The 23781-nt window shown below is 45.8% G+C and overlaps 1 protein-coding gene across 3 annotated transcripts; it reads right to left on the minus strand.

Annotated features, from left to right (window-relative positions):
• Window positions 1-3225: 3225 nt before the first annotated feature.
• OTX2 (orthodenticle homeobox 2) lies at window positions 3226-20389 on the minus strand. Of its 3 annotated transcripts, XM_069207435.1 has the most exons (5): window positions 19670-20385; window positions 18640-18773; window positions 11343-11532; window positions 9081-9232; window positions 3226-4841 (listed from the first exon to the last, which is right to left on the minus strand). In XM_069207435.1, the coding sequence occupies exons 3-5, from the start codon at window positions 11437-11439 to the stop codon at window positions 4221-4223; spliced, it is 870 nt and encodes a 289-aa protein (XP_069063536.1). In that variant the 5' UTR covers window positions 11440-11532; window positions 18640-18773; window positions 19670-20385; the 3' UTR covers window positions 3226-4220. The 3 variants fall into 3 exon arrangements, with proteins under 3 accessions (XP_069063536.1, XP_069063538.1, XP_069063537.1); XM_069207437.1 differs by lacking the exon at window positions 18640-18773 and having other exon boundaries at window positions 19670-20389; XM_069207436.1 differs by lacking the exons at window positions 18640-18773; window positions 19670-20385 and adding an exon at window positions 14514-15960.
• Between the last annotated feature and the right edge of the window lie 3392 nt (window positions 20390-23781).

Raw genomic sequence — 23781 nt, forward strand, 5'->3', positions numbered from 1 at the left:
GGCACTGCATCAATGCAGCGCCACTTTAACTGCGCCCCTTAGCGCCTCCTAGTGCCACCATGTTTGCGCTGTATTTAAGATACGAGCATCATGGCGGTATTAGGACAAATAGCTTCAAAAATGTTGATGCTATTGTGGCGCTTTGCTCCACTAGTGTCAAAAAGTCTGCCACCAGTGGAGCAGAGTGCAAGGAGGCCCATCGATTCCAATGGGGATCCTTAAATGCCTGCTCTGAGCTGCCATTAAAATTGAAGCCAAGAATGGCACAATAAAACCTTGAAGATTTCATTGCGCCATTTTTTATGGTCTCCTTGCGCCGGAACACCCTCTTGCATACAATAGCACATGCATAATGTGGCAAAAAAGAGTTGTAAAGTGGCGCAATGCATTTTTTGCGCCACTTTAATATGGTGCGGCAGTTTTACAAACCAAACGCCACATTAGCATAAAAAATGATGCTAATGTGGTACTAGGTCATCTTAAATTTGGGCCTTAGGCCCTGATTTATACCTGATTTAGACATATGTCCCCTGGGCCCAGTGCCATGTAGGGGGGGCCAAGTTAGCCCCCCCTATGGCACTTCTTAATACAAATAATTACACTTACCTGTATTTACCTTACTCGGCAGAGGATGGGGTCCCCCCCATCCTCTGGCCTCCCTCTGGTGTGGGTCTCTCTGGGGCTAGGGAAGGGCACCTATGGGCCCATTCCCTGGTCTCTGACCATGACCAAGACAAACCGCCGGATCCAGTGTTGTAGTGCAAAACGATGCCACCCCCACCCTAGCAGAATGTGATGATTCCCAATCCCTACCACCCCCGGCCCCCACCCGACCCCCGTCTCCCATGTCTCACTTTGGCCTTGGGCTGAACGTGGCCCCCGAAGGTTTGGAGGGCCCTCTGAAAAGGTGAGGGTCCACTTTACCTCAGAGCCCTCCATTACGCCCCTGGCCTGGTAGATCCACTATATGCCCCGATATACCCCTGGAGCGCCACCCAGGTGGTTTCGGAGCTCTTTCTTTTGATGCAACCTAATTCTCAAAAACAGTTCGTATCTGGCGCCCACCACCAACTATCTACCAATGCGCCGTTTTTCGAGCCAGGTTGAGGCCAGTTCTCGCTCGGCACAAATATGACGTGCGGTGTCAGGGTAAGCAGAAAGGAAGGGGGGCGAGTTTGCTGAGAGGCGGCCTGAGGACAGGAACAAGTGGCGCCAGCACCACAAGGAAGGATGGTGAGGCAGGCAAATTGTACACTCACCAACCAGGCAAAACTCGTAAAAGGTTCTGTCACCTCGAACAATAACCAAATATTTTCCTTGCAATCATCTTTGCTTCTTGCAGGTGTCTAAAGTTACCTAGGCAGTGTTCTTTTTCATAATCGCATTTAAACCTAGTTCTCAATGTTTTGTAGTCCGGCGTTTTGTCATTTTATTTTTAGCAAAAAATGCTGTTTTAAATTCGGAATCGTTCCTTGGGCACGTATCCGTTCACACACACGACAGTGTTGCCGTCTTTTGTCAGCAAAGCATAAAAACGCAGCTTGTAAAATTCGAGAAAGTTAGTTAAATGTAGACAAAAGGCTTTGTGTTCCCTAATAAGATCAGAAAAATAAAAGCACAATAGTTAACGAACACAAATAAAAAGGACACTGGTGAAGAGCGTTTAACAAAAAATTAGAACGAGGCGGAAATAGGACGAGTGGATTTTTGCGACATGAAACTCAGACATTAACTGATGTAGATAAATCTTCGAATAAATTGTTCTAAGTGACTCCTACAATCACGTAGCTTCAACAAACTGCATATGTAAAATGAGTGATCTAGTTCATTATTTCAGTAGGCGATTTGTATGGCGCTTCGTGTAGTAAAAAAAAAACAGCAATAAGCGCTAGAAGAAACTCAAGAAAAGCGTTACACGATTAGTTAGAAATTGCAGGCAAATTAATATTTGAACTGGACTTCCAGGTTTATTTAAGATTTTTTTCCTGGTTCCTAGTAGCACGCCCATCTTATCAAGTTCGAGGCAGAGGAGAAACGCCCTGTAAAATGGGGCTCTTTAAGTGAATTATAAAGAATTGCGTTATAAAGCAGTAGTTGTCCAGAATGTGCGCGCACCGGAAAGGAAGCCAGCGGCCTCCACCCCAGGTGCCAAAGAAAGGGGGCCAAGGAACAAGGACGCCTTATGTTCAGCTGCTGAAATTATAGGTTTTAGAAATGTTTTACTCAAACCCTCTTTGTTGGGCGGTTACTTCCGCTCGACGGGCTCAGGATTCTGGTTACACCCGCCCGGTCGAGGCCTCGGTGCTTGAGCAGGGGCCCTCCCCCTTCACCACCTCAGAGTTAAGGGTGAACCAGCCAAACTGGCTACTCTGCTCCACCCCTCACCCTGGCCAGCCCCCTTCACGGGCCCAGCCCTTCACCCCAAGACCCCCTTTCACACTCTGCCCCATTGTAAAAAAATACCGAGTCCGACAACGAATGACTTCTGTTCGTTCTCTTTCCTGCCAAGCCAGAAAGAGGAAACCACTTGTTGATGTCAGAATGTGTCACAGAATAAAAAAAAACTATCTATTACAATTGAATGAATAATATAACCATGTGAAATTCTATTTCTGTTTTAAAATATGTCCTTTTGAGAGTACGTAACGTTAAGTGAATGCACCCATCTTCCACCTAGAAATCGTAAATGCCTACAGTATCCGATATAAGATGTTTATTTATTTATTTTGGTGTCTTATATAGCGCTACGCGTCTGTTTCGGAGCGCTTAGAAAGTCGACATTCGTTTTTATGGGTGTCTGGGGTTCAATCGGTATTTTCTCCGCCCACTACAACCATAGCGCCAAACGAAGGCAAAGCTGAAAAATTCTTGTTTTAGGCGATTCTTTAATGTTGGTAATTGGGCTCTGCCCTGACTGACGGTTGGGAATATTCCAGCGGTTCTGTGATGTGAAATATCTAAAACCACGTTTGCGACGAATTCAGAAATAATCTAAATTTCTTTCCGCCTCCAAGTTCAGCGCCTCAGTTAGGTATCTTACTTTAATGATATTTATATTTAGTTAAATTACAAGACGCATATATTAAAATATATCAAGTCCCCTCACTTCCCATGCAAAGTGCTCTCCCTATCTACAATGCCTTGGGACAATGTCCGCGATGTAAACATATTAAAACAAACACACAAAAAACATAATTGCCTAAATAAAAAATGTGTTCTTTTAGGGAAACAACTGACGTCAAACTCCAACTTTTTTTTTATCGAAGAAAGGTGCAAGGCCAGTTATTTGTGCTAGAACAAGTTTAATGCTACCATACATATCCTGCCAAATCCTGGAAAAGGAAACGATTTATGCATATGTACCTTGAGTCCCCATATGCGAGCAGAGAAACAGGTGGCTCTCTGTAGTGTCGCCCCCTGCACCCCATCCCACAGCAGGCTTCAGGGGCCTGTGTCTCCAGGCCTCGCGGACCCTCCCCTCCTCAGATGGCTCTGAAAAGCCCTGGCACACACTTGCCTCTGGCTAAAGGCATTCTTTGCAAATGGTAATCGAGGCTGGGCTCTGAATTCCAGTCATAATTATAAACTATTCAGTGGCAGAAGAACCCCCCTGGTGGCGCCAAGTTCACAGTTGCATACAATATAGAAGATCACAGTTTGAACTCTAGCACAGATTAAAACCACAGATGTACCATTTATATAAGACACACACTGATTGTCTCTGAAAAACTACATTTTGACTCCTTATAAACATCATTTCTTATTTTTTTTAAATAAAGTAGTGCATCTAGGACAGTCAGTCGCACTGTTCACGTAGTCCTGTAAGGTCATTTCAGAGCCAGCTAGTGGTTTGATCGTGAAATGTTCACAAGCTCGGACCTGTCTCCATCTCAGCACTTTAGTAGTGCTTGGCCAACACTGGACTCCTCAGCTGACTCCTGCACAGGTTGCAGACCAGGGCTGGAAGGACAGGCGTGGATTCACTACTCACGCCAAACATTGTAACCATTGTCTGCTAAATCTAGGAAGGTCACACGTCCATCTGTCCAAAGGAATCCACCTTGTGTTGTCATGATCAAGTCTCTTCTCCATTCCATATGTGAGCAGGAGACTGATATGACTTGGATCACAGCAAGCGTTTTTTTCACTCAAAAAATGGCTAAGCTGGAATGTCCCGCCCAGTGTATGTATCCCAAAGAGTTCCCCTTGCTTTACCCCATTCACAAAACTTGAAACTTCCATGAAGACGTCTGGTCCTTGTAATCCAAGCAGTCGGCATTGAAGTTCAGCTTCCAGGAGGTAGCCTGGTCCTTGTAATCCAAGCAGTCGGTGGTTGTGTTGAAGCCCAGACTGGAAGCACCATAGCCCTGAGTGGACAGGCTGGCCGGGGACTGACTGAGGTGGGAGCTCACCCCATTGGTGCCCATAGGACTGAGGGTAGCCCCTGCTCCTGTCAACTGGTGGTGCATCGGGCTCAGATAGGATCCACAGTCCATGCCCCCAAAGTAGGACGATGAGCCGGAATAGCCCTGGGTGTAGGCTGGAGCTTGGGAGTAGGTCATTGGGTAAGACCTCTGCATGCAGGAGGATGAAGTGGACAGGGGGTCAGAGAGGGGAGAGATGGAGGCGGGACTCCAGATAGACACTGGTGCACTGGTGCTGGAGATGGTGGGCACAGCTGTGGTAGGCGGTGGTGTAAATTGCCCACTGGCTCCACTTTCTGAGCTCACTTCCCGCCCTGGAGAATTCTTCTTCTTGGCTGGCCTTGTTTTGCTCTGACCTCCACTCTGCTGTTGCTGCTGCTGTTGGCGGCATTTAGCTCTGCGATTTTTAAACCATACCTTAAAAAAGGAAAAAGTACCACAAATTAATAATTTTATGGACAGTATGTAAGTTCTGGGCAAGGCAATTTCCAACACACTTACTTATTGATGAAAAACAAACAGATTTATTTTCAAAGCACAATACACTTTAGGGCCCATCCCATAACGTGGAAGCCACTGCAGTCTCAGTAATGGCAGAGGCTGGTGGTAGTTTATTGTACAATACTGACGAGCCTACTTGTGCCAAGATCAGTAACTAGCATTGTGGTTATTTTTGCTCCACTGGCTTACCAGCTCTTAAAGTTAGTGGTGATATTTAATGCCAGAGGTGTACCACCATTTATTTTCATCCCACTAACTCTTGCAGAAAGAGGTTGTAATTGCAGCTGAATATAAGACCACTTAAAGACTAGCTGTGAGTTAGAATCAACACTGATAGAATTGGTCAGATTGCAACAGAAACAGCACTCCCGCTTGGTGAACGGTAGATTGAGATTCAGATTGGAATGGAGGTGATTTCCCTCAGAATCCCTAGAGTATAAGTGGACATCTTGGGCTTAGGCCTGGAGTGGGTGCACTCAGAATAAATCCCTGCTTATGGCCGTCAAAAACATAATCTGGGAGTTAGAGTGGGACATTTCCCCAAATACACAGATGTGGTGATGCTGGACTACCACTGGTCAGATTTGACACCACCTACATCCTGGTTGTAGGCAGCTTCAAAGGCTCTCTGGCCCCTCTAGGCATTCTTAGTGAGGGGGCACCACTGCATTCTTCCAGGGGACCAGAGTGTTTTGGCTGCACATTGTTTTCAATCAAATGAATTCTGAGCCAGCTTGATATCTGTTCAAATTCACCAATGCACCACATAACATTTAAATTTACATATTTACATTCGTTCAAAGTGAATAGCTTTGTATTCTTTTTTTATCTCTATGAATTGATTTGTTTTTATCACAAATCAGTTTGAATGTTAACATTTTAAGAGGAATCGTTGGAGCTAAACATGAGTGATTCTCATATTGCTGCAAAATGTGTACTTGAACAAAAAACTAAATTTCACTTTTGGGAATATAGACATTATTCAGAGTTTTAGAAAACAGGAAAAGTGACACACGCAAATGACTCGTTGTCAGTAAGAACAGCAGTGCACAAAGTAAAGGTTCTGTAGAATTTGTGACATACACAACGGATACAGTTTAGTTGTTGTCACAGCTGAAGGCTGATGAACAGAAGGAATCCTGCATGCTTATTGGTTACAATACAAAGATGTCGCACTCAGGGACAAGGCCAGGGACGTTTGTATGAGTGAGAGCATAAGAGTGATTGTACAAACCCATTTGTAAATAGACCTATTGGTGTATTGACAAATCATGATTTATAAAACAAACTCGACCGCAAAGCGAAATAAGTATGCAACTTTCAGTTAGGGGCACTGGAAATGATCTGACAGTGCAGGACCAAACTATGCAGAAAAGTTGACTAAAGTGTGTGAAACGAAATGGAAAGTTGTGTGGTATTAATTCTGTTAAAAATGGCAAGTTATGTGCCATTGTATACACATTGTTTGTCATTATTATTTTGCTATTTTTGTAATTTTAACACAGAATATTAGGATTAGTTTAATAACTGAATATTGAAATCAGCAATATACAGGTGATCGTTAACCATGGGAAAAGGTCCTACAGTGTTGGTACAAGGCTTTTTTATGACTTTTCATCTATTTGAGCTTGAACCGTTTTTGTTGAAATTTTCAAATTATGCAGCAGATGGTGGAATATGTGGCAAATGTTGTAAATCTATAATTATGCATAAAACACCGAGATTGTTTACTTACAACATTCCATTTTTGCTTTTACTTTAGAAGATTGGAGATATGTAGAATGATAACTCAATAAATATAGGAAGTTATATGACTTCAGACAACTGCATACATGTGAGGGGTAAGGCATAAAAACCTTAGAGCAAATAGGCATACTATATAAAATATAATATCAAAGCAGAGCAGAACACAAAAATTTGGTAATATGAATTTGACTGTAAGTCTGTATGAGTAAGCAGGGAGGCAAACTCAAACAATGAATAACCTAGGCATATAGGAAAATATGTTTTTAGGTGGTGCAAATCACTGACAGTTGTGAAAGTACATATTGAAGTTATAAAGGAATATAAACATGATGGATTAAGAAAATCGGTTGGGTTTTGTATGGATAAGACATGGATTGTATGTAAGTTTTAGTCTGAAAGAATATTGGCTTTCTAGTGAAACTTAGATGTTTCGTGAAAAATATATGCGTCCCTACAAGTTAAAAATTCCTTTTAGAGAGTAGCAATCATTCACAGTCTGAGTAACTAAGATATTTTTTGTACTTCTTCAATAGTATGTAAATCGTCCCAATGAGACAAGTAGAATTTCTGTGGTGCACAAATGATAGTCTGTAAGCCTTCCCAAGTGGACAGGTGAGATTTATGTTGTTCTTCACTGAAAGTCTGTAAATCCTCCTAAGCGACAGGTGGAGTTTTTGTTGTACCCCAACGTTAGCTATTAAGTCCTCCCAAGCATACAGATGGGGTGTTTTAAAAAATCAAAGGCTGGGACGGTGGCTATTAGTAAACCCTTTGGCTAGAGAGAAGGGTGTATGCAAATAAAATACCCTAGGATGAGACACAGGTGCGTTGTTTGTGAGACTGTAGACGTGGACTATTGCCAGTATCTGCAGGTCCTAAGACAGACACATGCATGCATAGTTATACTTCATGAATCGGTGGGTATAGGTCAATCAAAATCACAAATTCTTGTGATCTTTTGGCAAAATGAGACCTATTGCACAAACTTTTATTGGCCAATGTCTTGTGTGAAAACTGAATGTAAGGGCGTAGCTCTTGTTCAAAAGTCACAAAAGACACGGCAGGAGATTATTGCAAGGAGTATTTCTCTTTGCTGGGAATTTACTTTTTCCACAAAACATTTTCTGTCCAACCAGTCTCCTGTGGGCAAAAACAAGAGGACATTTCACAACATTCAAAGTACAGAAATTGAAAACTTCACAAGATTTTTCCCTTGTAAACAAATTGCCTAGGTCTCGAGTGTGCATAGAGGTTGTGCGATATGGACAGGTGGGATACTAGCAGTACCCCAGGGATTTGGTGGTGTTGCCTTAGTCATAGGAGATCGATAATGATGGTGTTTTAATGCCTAGGCATTCTAAAAAGAACAGGTGGGTGGTACTGTAATAGCCAGTTGTTGGACAGGTGGTTTTGAAACAACATAAAGATGGGCTAGCAAGCACATAGGGCTGAGATCTACTGGCAAGGGTCCCCGCTTCCTGTCTGGTTTCATCTGTCCATTATGAGAGGGCACTTTTTTTTTGTTTTTTATTATGGATTGGCGCTGTTGCACTTGCTGTTGTCCCACCTATTGTGATAGCTAACTTTTGGGACTGCTCTAAACCCACCTTCTTACCCTACACCCCTAGGTAGTTTGCCCACCTGGCTAGTCAGTATAGAGCTGAAAGCGTGTAGTCATTTGGTTGTAAACAGTGCACTATGTAAGTACCCTCAGCCCCTCAGGTACTCATAGATAAACAAGTGGACTCATTGTAATACCACAGAGATGGTTTGCAAGGCCTCGAAATGGGTAAGTGGGCCCTTTGTAATGCAGCAGGGATGGTCTCTATATCCTTAGATTTAGACAAGTCGCGCGTTTGTAACACCACTGGGATGGACTGCAAAATCCCCGAGCTAGGCTGATGGACTCATTGTAATGCCACATAGATTGTCTACACGTACTTGGAGATGGACAGGTGGATTGTTTATAATACCTCAGGAATTGTCTGGAAGTTGCTAGAGTTAGAAGGGCAGATTTTTTGTAATACCACCTAGATAGTCTGTAAGGCCACGAGAAAGACAGTTGGACTCTTTGCAGTACCACAGAGATTGTCTATAAGCCATGGAAACGGATAGGTGGGCAGGTTGTAATACCACAGGGAATGGTCTGTACGTTCTCGAGATGGGCAGGTGGGTTCATAGGGATAGCACGGGGATTGTCTGTAAGCAGGTGAGCTGACTGTAGCACCACCAGGATTGTGTGTTTGTTTGTGGGCAAGTGGGGTGATTGTAACACACCATGGATCGGCTACTACATACACTTGGAGGTGGCCTGGCGGATTGTTTGTAGTACCTCAGCGGATGGCTGTAAGTCCATGACGATGAACAAGTGGGTTGTATGTAATACTGCAACACCGCCCACTCACTCACCTGCACTCTGGACTCCGGGAGGTTGATCTTCAGAGCTACCTCTTCCCTCATAAAGATGTCTGGGTAGCGGGTCTTGGCGAAGAGCGCCTCCAGGACGTCAAGCTGGGCCCTGGTGAAGGTGGTCCTCTCCCGCCGCTGCTTCCGGGGCGTGGCTGCATGGGGAAACGTCAAAGACAGGCAAAGTGAGCGCACTCCATACGTGATCACGTAGCGCGGCCTCACAGCGGCGTGCTGGAGAGACGTCCCAGGAGTCTTCGGGACCCACGTGACCCCGCCACACCTGAAAGAACCACGTGCCCCTCCCCCATTCTGTGGGCGAACTCCCTAATCCCCGAAGCTCACCGAACGCAATTAAAAAGAGCAACAGGACCTGCTTATAATTTAAAGTAACCAGTTAACGAAACTTTATCAAAACACAAACCACTAAATGCAAGCTCCCTGTACGGCTAATAAAAACGCAGGCGAACTTGAGGGGAGTAATAAAATACGGGCAGAAAATCGCCCTGGAATAAAACACTAATCATAAAAGGAAGCGCTGGACCCGGGCAACCTACTCTCCAAAAATGAGACTATACACATCATAATCTTGGAGGCGTGAAATTCTTACAGTTAGCCCAGAGACATGGGGTGAAACAAGCACTAGATGTGTGCTCAAACCCAAGAGTGGGGTCTTCTACGTGCACCCAAAGCCATAAAGTAAAGTATGCGCTCAGTGAGTTCTCAAAGCCATGAGGTGGTGTCCTCAAAGTCAGGAAACAAATCTGCACTCAGTGTGCACTCCTCGGCACTTTCTACTTCGAGACTCGTGGTACAATAAAGTGTGCACACATAACGTACTAAAATACCAGAGGGAAGGCACGCACTCCTCGTCGTGAAGTAAAGTTTACACCCCTCGTGCCCTCGGACGCACATGATAATTCACCTGCACTCGTCATGCACGCAGAGTCGTGAAATAACGTTTACATTCATCTGCACTCATCGGCTTGAGGTAAAATATCAGTTTATCTACACTCATTATGCACGCAGTGGCATAAGGTAAAGTCCGCACTCATCATGAACTCAAAGTCATAAGGGAAAGTATGCAATAATCGTGCATGTATAAGGCACGTGCAAGCGTGAGGTAGAATCTGCACTCATCGTGCACTTAAACCCACGAGGGAAAGTCTACACTCATCATGCACTGATCACGCATGTAAAGGCACAGGGTAGAATCTGCACTCATCGTGCACTCTGATCTCCGAAGTAGAATCTGCACTTATCACTTATCGTGCACTTAAACCCGAGAGGTAAAGTCTGCACTGGCCACACAAAGGCACGGGGTAGAATCTGCACTCGCCATGCAGTTAAACCCGAGAGGTAAAGTCTGCACTCATCATGCACTGACTACACAAAGGCACGGGGTACAATCCGCACTCATCATGCACTTCGGCCCATTATGGAAAGTCTGCTCTCATCATGCACATCACACAAAACAAAGGCACGGGGTAGAATATGCACTCATCAAGCAATTAAACCCGAGAGGTAAAATCTGCATTCATCATGCACTGACCACACAAAGGCTCGAGATAGAATCTGCACTTATAATGCACTTTGGCCAATTATGTAAAGTCTGCTCTCATCATGCACTGATCACACATGTAAAGGCACAGGGTAGAATTTGCACTTAGGCCCATTACTTAAAATTTACATTCATTATGCACTAATCACGCATGTAAAGGCACGGGGCAGAATCCGCACTCAGGCTCATTAGGTAAAGTCCGCACTCATCTAGCACTGGTGATACTGCATTGCCGGGTGTTCTTTTGCGCCTCTGGCTCTCAGACCCTGGAAGAAGCACCCCACGACCGGCTTCTTCAAACCTCAACCCAAACTCCCACAATCCAGGCAAGTACTAGAGATTGTGCACTTGTGTATGGAAGGCATCCCTTGCTAGGACTGTCCTCCTAGATCCAGGACAACCTTCCGTGGCAAAAGAGCGCTTTACAAAATGTAAAACTAAGCACACCCAACGCGGCAAAGCTGCACTCATCGGCCACTCGGATCCTTGGTTTACTCGGAATCTCCAGGTGTAAATACCGCGAAGGGTGATAAGTTCAGGTGTGCACAACTCTCACTCAGAGTGGTTTGATAAAGGCTGTAGTGAAGATGCGCTCAAAGCCGTGACGTAAACTCATCGCAGACCGTGTGCATGCGCCAGACACAGAAGAGGAATCGTCACTAGACTCCCCACTACACATCACAAGGAGGTATAGCGCCTCTTACCGGGGTAACCCACGGAGGGGTGCAGGAGGTCCATCCCCGACGAGGTGAGGCTCAGCCCATTGACGGTGTAAGGTGGTTGCTTCAGGTAAGACATCATGCTAAAGTTGTGAGGGGCAAACGTCGTAAAAACCACCGGTTCTCAGGTTCAGATCGGACTCCGGCCTCTTCCGCAGCTCTCGGTCCTCAGCGCCTAGAAGAGGAGACACAGTCAGAAAGTGCTACGGAGCTGCTCTGTCACCGACTTTGGGTCTCACTACGCCAGTGTGAAGCGCCAGGGAGCTCTGCTGACTAGATAAGCGTGTCCCACAACCACGCACCACCCCACCCCAGCACTCACAACACGCCTCCCAGCCGGGGCCTGCACCCCTCCCCCTCCCGCCTCCAGATGCAGCCCCCGCCATTAGCATAGGGCCCACGGGCTGCCACCGGCTAATTGTCTCAAACAAGGCCTGATTGGGGCCATTTCCCGAGACAAAGGGCTCCTCGCTTATGTAAACAATGCCGATAACAAAGCCTGCAGGGGGGGTGAACAAAGGGGGCATTCACGACCCCTATCTCTGCCTAGTTTGCGGTCATTACACCAACAGAGCTTTTAATTATCTCTCCGGCTTTCCCCAACATTCAAACCGCTGCGCCGGAGCCCAAATGCGGGGCCATTTACATCATAAAATAGCAACTTGAGGCAGGGCGAACTGGAGCAACGGCCCTGCCTGTGGCATTCAGCGCGAGGCCCATTTTCACCTAATTAGTAGTCTGGGTAATTAGATTTGGAAGGCACATAACACAGTTATGGGGTCTTTGGAGGGTGTTGATTATATGTGTTGAGTGCGGGCGATAAACAAACAAGTCATTAACAATAAACAATGCTGCGCGGCTCCCGGCTCCGCCCTCGCCAGGCCTGGTGACGGTGTCAACAAAAGTCTCGCACCCGGAATATGGTGGGAGTTCTTATACGAGCTTTCTAAAGTCAAGTGTATGCGCTGGGACTGGGAAAGCGCACACGTATAGTGCCTAGAACTTTTCACCGACTGCTGGACAAGTGCACTAGCTTCAGCCTTCTGTACAGGCAGAAGGGCAAATGTGTAGTGTTCTTCAAATGATCTTGTGTACCACAAACTGACAAATAACAACAACGTCTGTGACTTCCAGCGCCTAAAATCAACAGGGTTACTTTATGAACTTCTGCAAAACACACGTTATAACTGCTTTTATATCCATTGTTATTTTAACCGGTATATATGCACAACTTTTAAACATCTAACAAATGGACTTTAAGGTAATATTTCATTTTCCATTACCCGTCACCTATTTGACCAACGATACCTTTTCTCTCAAATTTGTATAACACGCGTCTGAGATTTACAGTAGTTTTCGTCTTTGTACGAAATTGGGGGTAACAAAGGAATGAAATGTTATTGTAATCTGATGAATTGTTTTTGAAGATGAGGTTGTTTTCTCTTCCGTAACGCATTTCAGCAGTTTTAGCAATATACCAACAGAAAGCTGCACAGCACACCTGCAATGTATGTTTTGTATTTCTTCAACGCTCCTTTACCGCCGTTTCAACAGTTAGCATTTAGTTATCATGAATTAACACTGTAATCAGAAACACTCAACTGCGTTATATAAATGTATCCTAAATTATTTAATTTAAACTATCCTTTTTAATCTATTGATTAACAGTCTACAAAAACCGAATTACCTCATTACATCGTGTACGTCTGTACTCCCGTAATAAACAAGCTACATTTTAAAACAAATTTTTTCGAATGTGCAAAAAAATAAAAGCGGGCTATTGTTGTTCACTTACTTTGTTGAAACAAAAAAAACTATACTGTTCCAAAAGGGCTGAAAAATAATTGCCTGCCCCACAGCCGAACTTTTACGAACTGTTACCCCGATCTTTATTGGGGCACTTTCGTAAGCACACCTAGCCTGTTTCAGATACAATATTTAGGAGTTTTCTCTCTCCATATGCTGAATGCAACTTCTTCTGTAGTATTTCAAGTTATTTCAGTTTCGTACAAAAATATTCCTGTATCGCAATTAAAACAGACATAAAATGTGCCTGATGGAAATGTTTACACATTTTAAATGGCTATATTTATTGAAATTGCGAACCTTAGTTAGTGGCACACGTGAAAAAATACAAATAAATCTAAGCAAGGTTTATCCGTTGTTAATAATTAATTCCACTCCCCAGATGGATCGAAATTATCTTTCTACGAGCGGCTTTGAGGACAGGCAGTTTCACACAGCGAGCAATTGCAATGTATCCTTTCTTGGAGTTAAACGAGGGCGGACTCGTGCCTGCCTGTGTGTATTGTATTATCTGTACCTTTACCATGTACACAGGTGTGAAGCCTTAGCTGTGATGTGAACTTTCACTGGAGAGCGGTCTTGCTCCAATTCGCAGTTGCAAAGGACTCATATTCCAGGCTACTTTCCTCAGTGCGAAGGGGAGAGTGGTTCATGCTCAAAAGGTTAATCTTATGACATATGATGTCATGTCGGCCTGTCAGGAGGGTGATGACAAGTAGTGACAGCCTGACAGGCGCGCGTCATATCTCCGCCGATCCCCCGCGCCTCTTCAAACAGACTACAAATGTGGCCATTCGCCGGCAATCGAGACAGCTTCAGAAAAAGACAACCCCCCCCCTCCCCCCACTCCGGATAAACAATTAGCGGCGACTGAAAGTATACAGTTTTTAGCGAACTTCTGAAAATGGGCAGTTTCCTTTAAGTGTATTGGGGGTGTTGAATTCACCCTAACCCATTTGTCCCTCCCTCCCCATTCTCTTTGCCTGCCCTTCGCCCCTAGATTTCGGTCCTTGACCCCTCCGTTGATATTCCCAGTCCCAGAAGTTTAAGCCTCGTCTCTTTCAACGCTGCGGTGATAGCAGCAGCTGGGGTTCTGTCCCTGGTCCCCACCCCCCTCATATTCACAATCTCAGGGTGTCAGTCTATCGTCCCTACGTCCTTGTACCATGCGCCACTAGGATCCGGACACATATTTCTCGCCACCTGCCACATATGCGCCTCAGGTGCGCCCCCTGGTCCCTGGGGTTCCTGCCTGTTTCTCCCACCGCCTTGCCCATCACCATGGCGGATCAGGGATTGACCCCTTGCCCTGGTGTTGTCGGCCCTTGGTGTTGGCACCTTGACTCTCACCATTTGCTGTCGTCCATGTTGTCCCCTGCACTTTTGGTTCGGACCGTCATGCCTCTCCCTTCATCCCGTGAGGTGACGTCGTCCTCTTCATCTTCCCTGGTGTGTCCCGCAGGCACTTTGAGCCCGGGCCCGGACCCTTGGGCCTTAGGCAGAGGCAGGGGCGTAACATAGGCCAATGCAGGTCATGCGGTGCAGGGAGCCCAACATTTGGATGTGCGGTGGGGGTCGAGGGGGAGGAGGGTGTCGGAGGGGGGAGACATTCGGCCCAAGACAAAGAAATATCCGTGATATATGGCAGTGAGGGACCCGTCCTCACATTCTGCGAGGGAGGGAGCATCATTCTGTGCTACGCCACTGGCCTTAACCCTTGTTTCAGTCTTTTCTACCAATAACTTGGTGCTGGCAGCTCGTGGGATTCGCCCCTTGTCCCTCCATCTAGTACCCATGATTGGTCCCCCGACCTCTCAGCGGTTTGTATTTAGGTCCTGGGGTAGGCCCATCTAGTTTCCTTCTCTTGTGACCGTCGGCTGATGTTGTCGGACCTTTGCCTATCCCTCCCCCTCGCCTTAGGAGCTCTCACGCCGGCCACCCCCAGTGATAGGCCCTTGTCCACCTTAGCTCCTGCTATACCATCCGGTGAGGTTCGCCCCTTCTCTCCTACTGCTCCTGTTATCGCCCCCTTGTCCCTGCTCTGAATTTGTGACTCGCCCTTATCTCTCTCAACCCCAACTCTGGGTGTGTTCACTTCCATCAACTCCTGGCGTTGGAATTGTAAATTTTACTTATATAGCGCTTCATACCCCGAGGAGGCTTTGTAGAACGCTACCCCAGAGCCCAAGGTTATATGTAAATTGCCATCTTTTGGGGTTCAGCCACCCGGGTTCCACACCCCTGGTACACCAGCCTCTGTCCCCAACCCTCGGGGGGAAAGACCCCTTAGACCGGCTTTTCTGTGCGCGCCTTGAACGCTAGAGTGGCCTCTTTGGCTCTTTATCCCTGGCCCCTCCAGGCCTTCGTTTTCGGGCCATTGTTTCTCGCCCTTCCATATACAAGGCTTCCATTCTGCCCCACGTGGTGCAAACCCCTTGGGGCACTTTCCTCTTTCTCTCAGCGCTTGGTGTGAGGGTTTTAACCGCTTGACCCCATCCCTGCTCTTATCCAAGCCCTTGCAGTTCGGCCCATCTGACTCTCCGTTGTGCCCATCTCCTGGTCTTACCAGGTCCTGTGGCACGGACCTTTGCCACTCAATCTCTATGGTCGCCAGGAGTTCTCACTCCTTGGTGCCCTTCACCCACTGGTGCTCAGGGTTTCGACCCTCTGCCCTCCATGAATGCTTCCCCTAAGTCCTTGCAGTTCGGCCCATTTTATCTATCTAACCGATGCCCACCGCCTGGTGTTGCCAGCTCCTGAAGGCACGGTCTCTGGCCTCTCACTCTTTCTGGTACCCCGGGAGCTCCCACCCCTTGCTGCCATGGAGCTCCGCTCCCTTGTCTGTCACTTGTGGTGCCTGGGGGGGGGGGGGGGGGGGGGGGGACCTTGACGTACATGCATGTGTGCCCCCAAACCCTTGCAGCTCGGCCCATTTTCTTCCTCCCTTGTGCCCATCTCTTGGTTTTGAGAGCTCCTCTCCCACTGGGGCCCAGGGATCTCGACCTTCTGAACTCCATGCAAGTTTGCCCCATTCCCTTGCAGTTCAGCCCAGTTTCTCTCTCTCCCCATGGCTAGGAATACGGCCATGTTTTTCTCACTCCCTTGGCGCACCCGGCTATAGGTGCTTCATTCTGGCCTCTAGCCTAGAAGTCCTGAGATACTGGGGTTCATTCCATTACTCCCACAGGCAGGAGGCACACCCCTAGCCCCCAGCTATGCTACCCTCAGCCTCTATTAGTCGGGTTCTTATAAATCACTCCAAGTCCCGCCCCTCACCCTCCGTGCCCTCCCCGACCTGGTACTGTCAGCACCCTCAGGGATGAGTACCTTATCTGTCACCCATGGCGTCCACCGTCAGGTCTGAGTCACTGTTCCCCGCAGACTGAGTCCAAAGTTATTTATAAATGTGTTTTAAAATGTTTATTCAGCTCACACCCAGGTTATTTGACCAGAGAGAGAAGCAGCTGTAACCCAATAATACATTTCACACAATAACCCGATGTATGCAAGATGCGCGGATCCAGTTTTAGTAAAGCCCCGTTCCGGCGCAATCTGTCCAACCGCCCCCGCCCCTTTGCACCCGACCCCTACACTTGGTCTACCAGTTGCTCCACGTTCGCTCGATATTAATTACCCTGTCCCAGAATTAATTATAATAAATGTTTTCTTGATAAATTAACGAGATAATCCGGGCGGCACACGCTGCCCTAATTACAGGACGCCGGCCTGCTCCGCTGACGGTCTGTGGTGATTAACCTTCCGCCGGGCGCGAGAGAAACAAAACCCGGGGCTCGGGCCTCGAGCCCCGGTGGGCACCTGGCTCGGGGGCTGGCATATGGGGGCTGAATGAATGGTACAATTGATAAACGAGGGGAGGATTTTTTTTTTGTAGTTTTTATATAGCGCGACAGGACCCTAAAGTATTGGAGGCTAGCATAGGCAGTAGCTACATTATATAAGGACACATTCATTTTTTGCGTAAGTGATTTGCCCACAGTCAGAGGATGTTGACCGATGCTGAGATTCGAACCTGGTTTCCGCGCTCCAAGGTCGGCAGCTGTGGCCCTTACACCACATCCCCTCCCCGGCGTGCTGTATGCGTGAGATGCAGGGTGCATTGGTTGGCTTAGGCGCAGGCAGTGTTAAACTCTACACTGAATACATTAAATACATTTTTTTTAAAACAGGGGCTGAATGTTTTTATTCAGGGGCCGCCTTGGGTGGGGTCGGCCTCTAGTCCACCTCCGGCCGCTTTCTTCACCTCTCTACACTTCCTGTCTATCCATCTCACTCTTGCAGGCGCCTTTTCAACCCTACTTAATTCCTTTGCCAAAATGTTCGTTTCTGTTCCTTTCTCACTTTTAAGCCTTCCTACCTCTCTCCTTCTGGCCCTGTCTGATGAGGAAAGATAGACCCTCTCCCCAACATTGAGCGGCGGGGCTCACCACCTCCGAGCACCGGAGCCAATTAAGCAGTGAAGTTCGGAATGGACTTGAGGACCGGTCATCCTTTGCAGGTGCCACGTTGTGAAACATCCATTCGGCCTCTTACAACTGGTTTGCTATGAATTCTGCAGCGCTATGTCGGTTTGTGGGCATTCCACTCCAAAGCAAAGTTGGGGAAAATACCAGGGGAATACTGCTGACTGTCTGCCAAGAAGAAATTAACTCAACAGACATACACATCAATGACCAGTTGCAAAGTTCACCTACAATCACTGTTTTCTTTAAACTAAATTTAATAAAATCCCCATATTTCAGAAATTGAATCCAGTGGAAATCCTAGTCAACATTTTTGCAACGATGCTATTTGCAAGTCCAATCTGGGTATTTCCGAAAAGTTAATTCACCCCCTGTCACTGCCTTCTAGGGTCTAACAGGTGGTGTTGAATAACTTTTTCCTATCGGAGGAAAGACACGGAGTCCGCAGCCAATCACAGACGTTATGGCGAAGGAAACTTCTGCGAACTTTAGCGCACTTGTGGATTAAAGCAGCAAGCACAGTTACAAACATAAACTTTGATGCATTACACTGTAATGAAAACCATGCCACCTTATCTTTAGCACACACAAATACATAAATACGCACAGACACACAACACACACAAATACATAAATACACATGTTCACTTAACCACAAACACACGTATATTTTTATATAGTGTGTGTGTTTGTTTTAATACTCGCAAAATCCGAACCAAAAATAATTAATTATTTCATTGCAGATGTATACAGGTACAACTTACTTCCAGTAAAATATTAATTGTAGTGGATAGACACACCAGTTTCGTGGTTTATTCGTATCCCACAGTATTGTTAATTATATAAAAAATAATCATATAAACCAAGATTACATCATATCCTGTCCTCACCTCAAAAAAAGTGTATGTAACAAAATAAAACGTCTCCGCGAACTGAGTTTTGTGATAAATAGGAGAACAAAATAGAAGAACACAGATGCGTGTGTCGCGGCGTACCCTGATGTGCCGGAGGCTGGTTTAAAGTGAGCCCCGCTGTTGATGCTGTAATGCGGTCTGGCCAGAGGCAGGTTCGCGGTTCATTCCCTCCCTCGCCGGTGTATTGATTGCAGCTCCTTTTAGATTCTATCTGTCTGCCAATAACCAAGAAGCCTGGGATTAATACACCATTTATTTCCGACCGAAATTTTCCACTCTGACCAATATAAGTAGGCTGACATTTCGTTTTTTTTTTCCTTGCTCCTTTTTTTTTTAGAACCACGCCGAGAAAAAACGTCTCCCCGGCCCGCGCATTAAAAAAAACCGGGGAAGTGATTCCCCGCCCCCCCAATTATCTGCCCAGGTCTGCTTGCATTTTCATCAAGGGGATGAAAACCCCCAGATTACAGGGGGACAAACAATCCCGACTGACCCCATATTTCGAAGTACTTTTCTATGTTGTTTGACACGTTTACAAATAAAAAAAAAAAGGGTTTTGTTTGGTGGACTGTGACAGTTTTCGGATTTAGGCGAGGAAGTGTGAATGTTCTCCCCGTATCCCTGCGAATATATTAGTTCAGTAAGAATGGAGTCTGAAAATCGGGCTTAAAAGACAGAGCAAGGCAGTTGCCTTACTGATTATTTTAAAAACGTGACCAAAAGAAACTTTAATGTAGTTTAAAAAAACACCTCACCCCAATACCTACAGAGAGAAATACTGTTTATTACACCGCGCTCGTAGAGCGCTAGGGCCATGCATAATACATACATTACTACCACTAAATTCAAAACAAAAAGCTAAGGAGGTATAATACATAAAAGCAACCGAAGTGCAATAGACCCACCTGTCAGGTAAAAGGAGGCAACACCAGCAGAAAACCACATCCAAGCCGTGCAAAGTGAAAAAAACAACACAACCAAAAAACAAAACAAAGAAACAATAGGAAGACGGTTGTCCAAATTCTACGAGGTGCAGAGACAACAAAAGTTGAAATCTTTACCACTCACAACAAAAACACCTCACAACACACAAGGCATGTTCCTCACTTACCTCGGTAGGGAGGGTCTGATGGTCTCTGGCTTGGAAAGAACGGGATACCGAAGAAGAGGTCGAGAAAGGCGAAAATCACCCCCTTATTCTTCACGAAAACAGCCCAAATAGACCCCGGGGGCGTCTGCTGTGGGGTGAGGTGGCTGTAGGGTGGACGCCTTTGCCGGTTCCGACCACAAGCGGTGTCTGCTCAGCGGAGCTGGTGCTCGTTCCACTCTCCTAGAGCTTTTGCCGAGCAAAGCGCCTCTCTGGCAACTTTTTGACGCAAACTCTCCAGCCAATGGCAGGGGGGGAGTGATTGACACATCTAAGCCAGAGGGAAAATAATAAAACCGCACCACAGGGGGAGGAAAACAGGCCACCGCTGCACCGGGAGGACAATCAGGCAACAAACAACAGCGAAAAATTATACGGAGTGTGCAGAAAAGCGCGCAGAGGAACATTAAAACTAGACATTACGGCTGGACCGCATGCAATCACCCATGTGCCTGGCAAGCTGCAGAAAGCCAAGAACGCGCCACTTTTTTTTGCCGGAAAACAAAAAGCGAAGGCAAGATACAAATGAGGATTAAGCTATAAAATATACAAGTGCACACTTGGATAAAAAATGAAAAGGAGAGCGGAGTGATATTTGTAATGTAAGCAAAAAACCGGCCAAGAAGTCCTTGGATCGGAACAAAATATGAGTTGCGGGCTGGAGGTGAAAGGGAAGAATATGCAGCAGCAAACAGAGGGGAAACTAAGCAGGAGGCGGAGGGGAGGAGGCGAGGGGAGGAGGGGGACGGAGAGACGGGGAAGTGCTGGAGAGGGGGTGGAGTAAAGTATTCGAACAAATTATTTAAAAAACGGACCAAGGACAGCCTCGTGTCCTCTAAATTCAAGCCACTGGGGGTCGTATTTGTGCGCCGGACCCCGAGGCAGGGGAAGGGGGGGGAAACAGCCCCATGGGTGTTTGCTGTTCTAAAACTGTTTTTTTGTTTATTTACGTGAAGTCATATACATCGATGTATCGAGCACACAGATTGTGGAGTCACTGTTCCCCGGACCATGGAAATGGGGTGCGCGGAGCCCTGTCACAGTCATGCACCCGCCCACACACACATACACAATCACTCCTACCCTCATAAACACAAAAACACGCACAGGCAACTAAGTACAAGCAGAGATCCAACACAGAGACTAACAAACAGTGCCGCAAGCGCAAGATGATCAGACACCACTGGACGCACACAACTGGACATACACACACATGCATGTGTAGTCGCAGCTAGACACGCGTAAACACACGCAAACTGCACCTACAAACACAAATTCAACAAACACAACTGCGCGCACACGTCCACATGCAGAGAATAATAGACATGAGTTGGGCAAGAACTCACACATACAGTCCAGCAGATACAACTGCAGGCACACAAAGTATACACACATGGATGCACAAAATTACACCCCTATACTCTGGTCCACACACACAACTACACGCGCACTTACACACACGGCGAAAAATAGTCATAACTAGAAGCAAAAAAAACACACCACACACTTACAGGCAAGCACAGAGTAGTCGACATAACTAGCCGGAAGAACGACACACACGCACACATGTAGACTAACAGATACAACTGCATTGACATAAATTACACCCACATCGGTGCACAAGACAACACTCACAAGCTCAGATCCACATACAAACCTGGAAACAAGCCCACGCACAAACGTTAACTTATACAACTATACACAGACTAACAGAAACATAGTTTAACAAGCATGACCACACAAACTGCTAGGTGCAACTACAAGTAGGCACGCACCAAACAGGAATATCTCATCACACACTCGGAAAGAGACACGCGCAACCTGCAAAAAGACAGACGCGAAGGGAAAGGAACAGAGGCAGGCCCATTCTCACTCACATGCAGACACAAATACCCTCAAAGAGAGCACGCATGTTCTCTCGCCTAGGAACCACACAAAGTAGCACATGCAGCGCGTGAGAACACACCACACCACACGACACAGACACACAATTCAAAAACACAACTTGTAAGTCCGTACGAACGATCTTTTGTATGAAATGTTTACCTAACTCGGAAATTGTGGGAAACAGCCGTCTGTGTGAAGCCGGAAGGGCGCACCCGAGTTCTCCTTCTGCCCGAGTCGCCCTCACCACCCGCCAGAAACCAAGAAGAGGGTGCAACCCTCACTTCAAGACGGATTTCTTTGAGGCCCCTTAGGGCATGAACAGGGAGGACTGCCAGGCCCCGACCAGGCGGAGATACACCAGGTGAATCGAGTTATAACAGAATATTTGTGTGTCCCACTGCTCGCCCTTAGTGTAAGGGGATTACTGTGGCCGGGTGGCCGGCGCGCTCGCCCCCAGCAGCTGGGCTCATACAACAGGGGCAGCCTGTTCTACTGGCACCCGCTCCCCGTGGCGGGGGGTGCACAGGGGAGCTGTGGGGGCGCGGCCCAGGGTAGGACAGGCTCTAAGGACTCACCAGGGTCTGAGTGTATGTAATAATAACATGTATGTGTGGGTATACTGTCATTCACGGCCTCTGTGTTCACAGAGTCCAATACCGTGAACCAGCCCTCACAACGCGTTACTGCGCCGAGAGCCATCATTGCCATGGAGAGCACAGGTGTATCCCTCAGGAAGGGCCACGCCGTGATTTTGTACCTGCGGATGAAGGATGTCGGGAGTTGGGGCGCAGGAGACATTACTTGTAGCATGGGGAAGGAGAATGAAAAAGAAGGCGCCTTGAGAGACTAGGGTGAGAAGGAGCGCTCCTGTAACACCAAACTGAGAGGAAAACAAGAATCTTAACTGCTATCTTTCTATCTATCAGATACACACATAGATATATGGCTATGGCATCTATCTATGGAGTTATCTTTGTGTAGGACTATCTATCTATCACACACATACACAGCTAGCTATGACACCTATTTATCTATGGAGTTATCTTTGTTTAGGACTATCTAGCTGTCTATGTTTATCTATCTATCTATCTATCTATCTATCTATCTATCTATCTATCTATCACATACATAGCTAGCTTTGACATCTATGTATCTGTGGAGTTGTATCTATCTATCTATCTATCTCTATCTATCATACACATAGTTAACTATGACATCTATTTATCTATGGAGTTATCTTTGTTTAGGACTTTCTATCTATCTATCTATCTATCTATCTATCTATCTATCTATGACACGCACATTATCTATCTATCTATCGATCTATCATATATGTAGCTATCTATGTTATCTATCTATCTATCTATCTATCTATCTATCTATCTATCTATCTATCTATCAATCTATCTATCTATCTATCTATCTATCACATACATAGCTAGCTTTGACATCTATGTATCTGTGGAGTTGTATCTATCTATCTATCTATCTATCTATCTATCTATCTATCTCTATCTATCATACACATAGCTAGCTATGACATCTATTTATCTAAGGAGTTATCTTTGTATAGGACTATCTATCTATCTATCTATCTATCTATCTATCTATCTATCTATCTATCTATCTATCTATCTATCTAGCTATCTATGACACACACATTATCTATCTATCTATCTATCTATCTATCTATCTATCTATCTATGACACACACATTATCTATCTATCTATCTATCTATCTATCTATCTATCTATCTATCTATCTATATATCACACATACCTAGCTATGACATCTATTTATCTATGGAGTTATCTTTGTTTAGGACTATCTATCTATCTATCTATCTATCTATCTATGACACACATTATCTATCTATGACACACATATCTATCTATCTATCTATCTATCTATCTATCTATCTATCTATCACATTTGTAGCTATCTATGTCATCTATCTGTGGAGCTATCTATCTATCTATCTATCTATCGATCCATGACACACATATCTATCTATCTATCTATCTATCTATCTATCTATCTATCACATTTGTAGCTATCTATGTCATCTATCTGTGGAGCTATCTATCTATCTATCTATCGATCCATGACACACATATCTATCTATCTATCTATCTATCTATCTATCTATCTATCTATCTATCTATCTATCCATCTCTCTATCACACAC

This window comes from Pleurodeles waltl, chromosome 9, assembly GCF_031143425.1.
Source record: "Pleurodeles waltl isolate 20211129_DDA chromosome 9, aPleWal1.hap1.20221129, whole genome shotgun sequence".
Lineage (NCBI taxonomy): Eukaryota > Metazoa > Chordata > Amphibia > Caudata > Salamandridae > Pleurodeles > Pleurodeles waltl.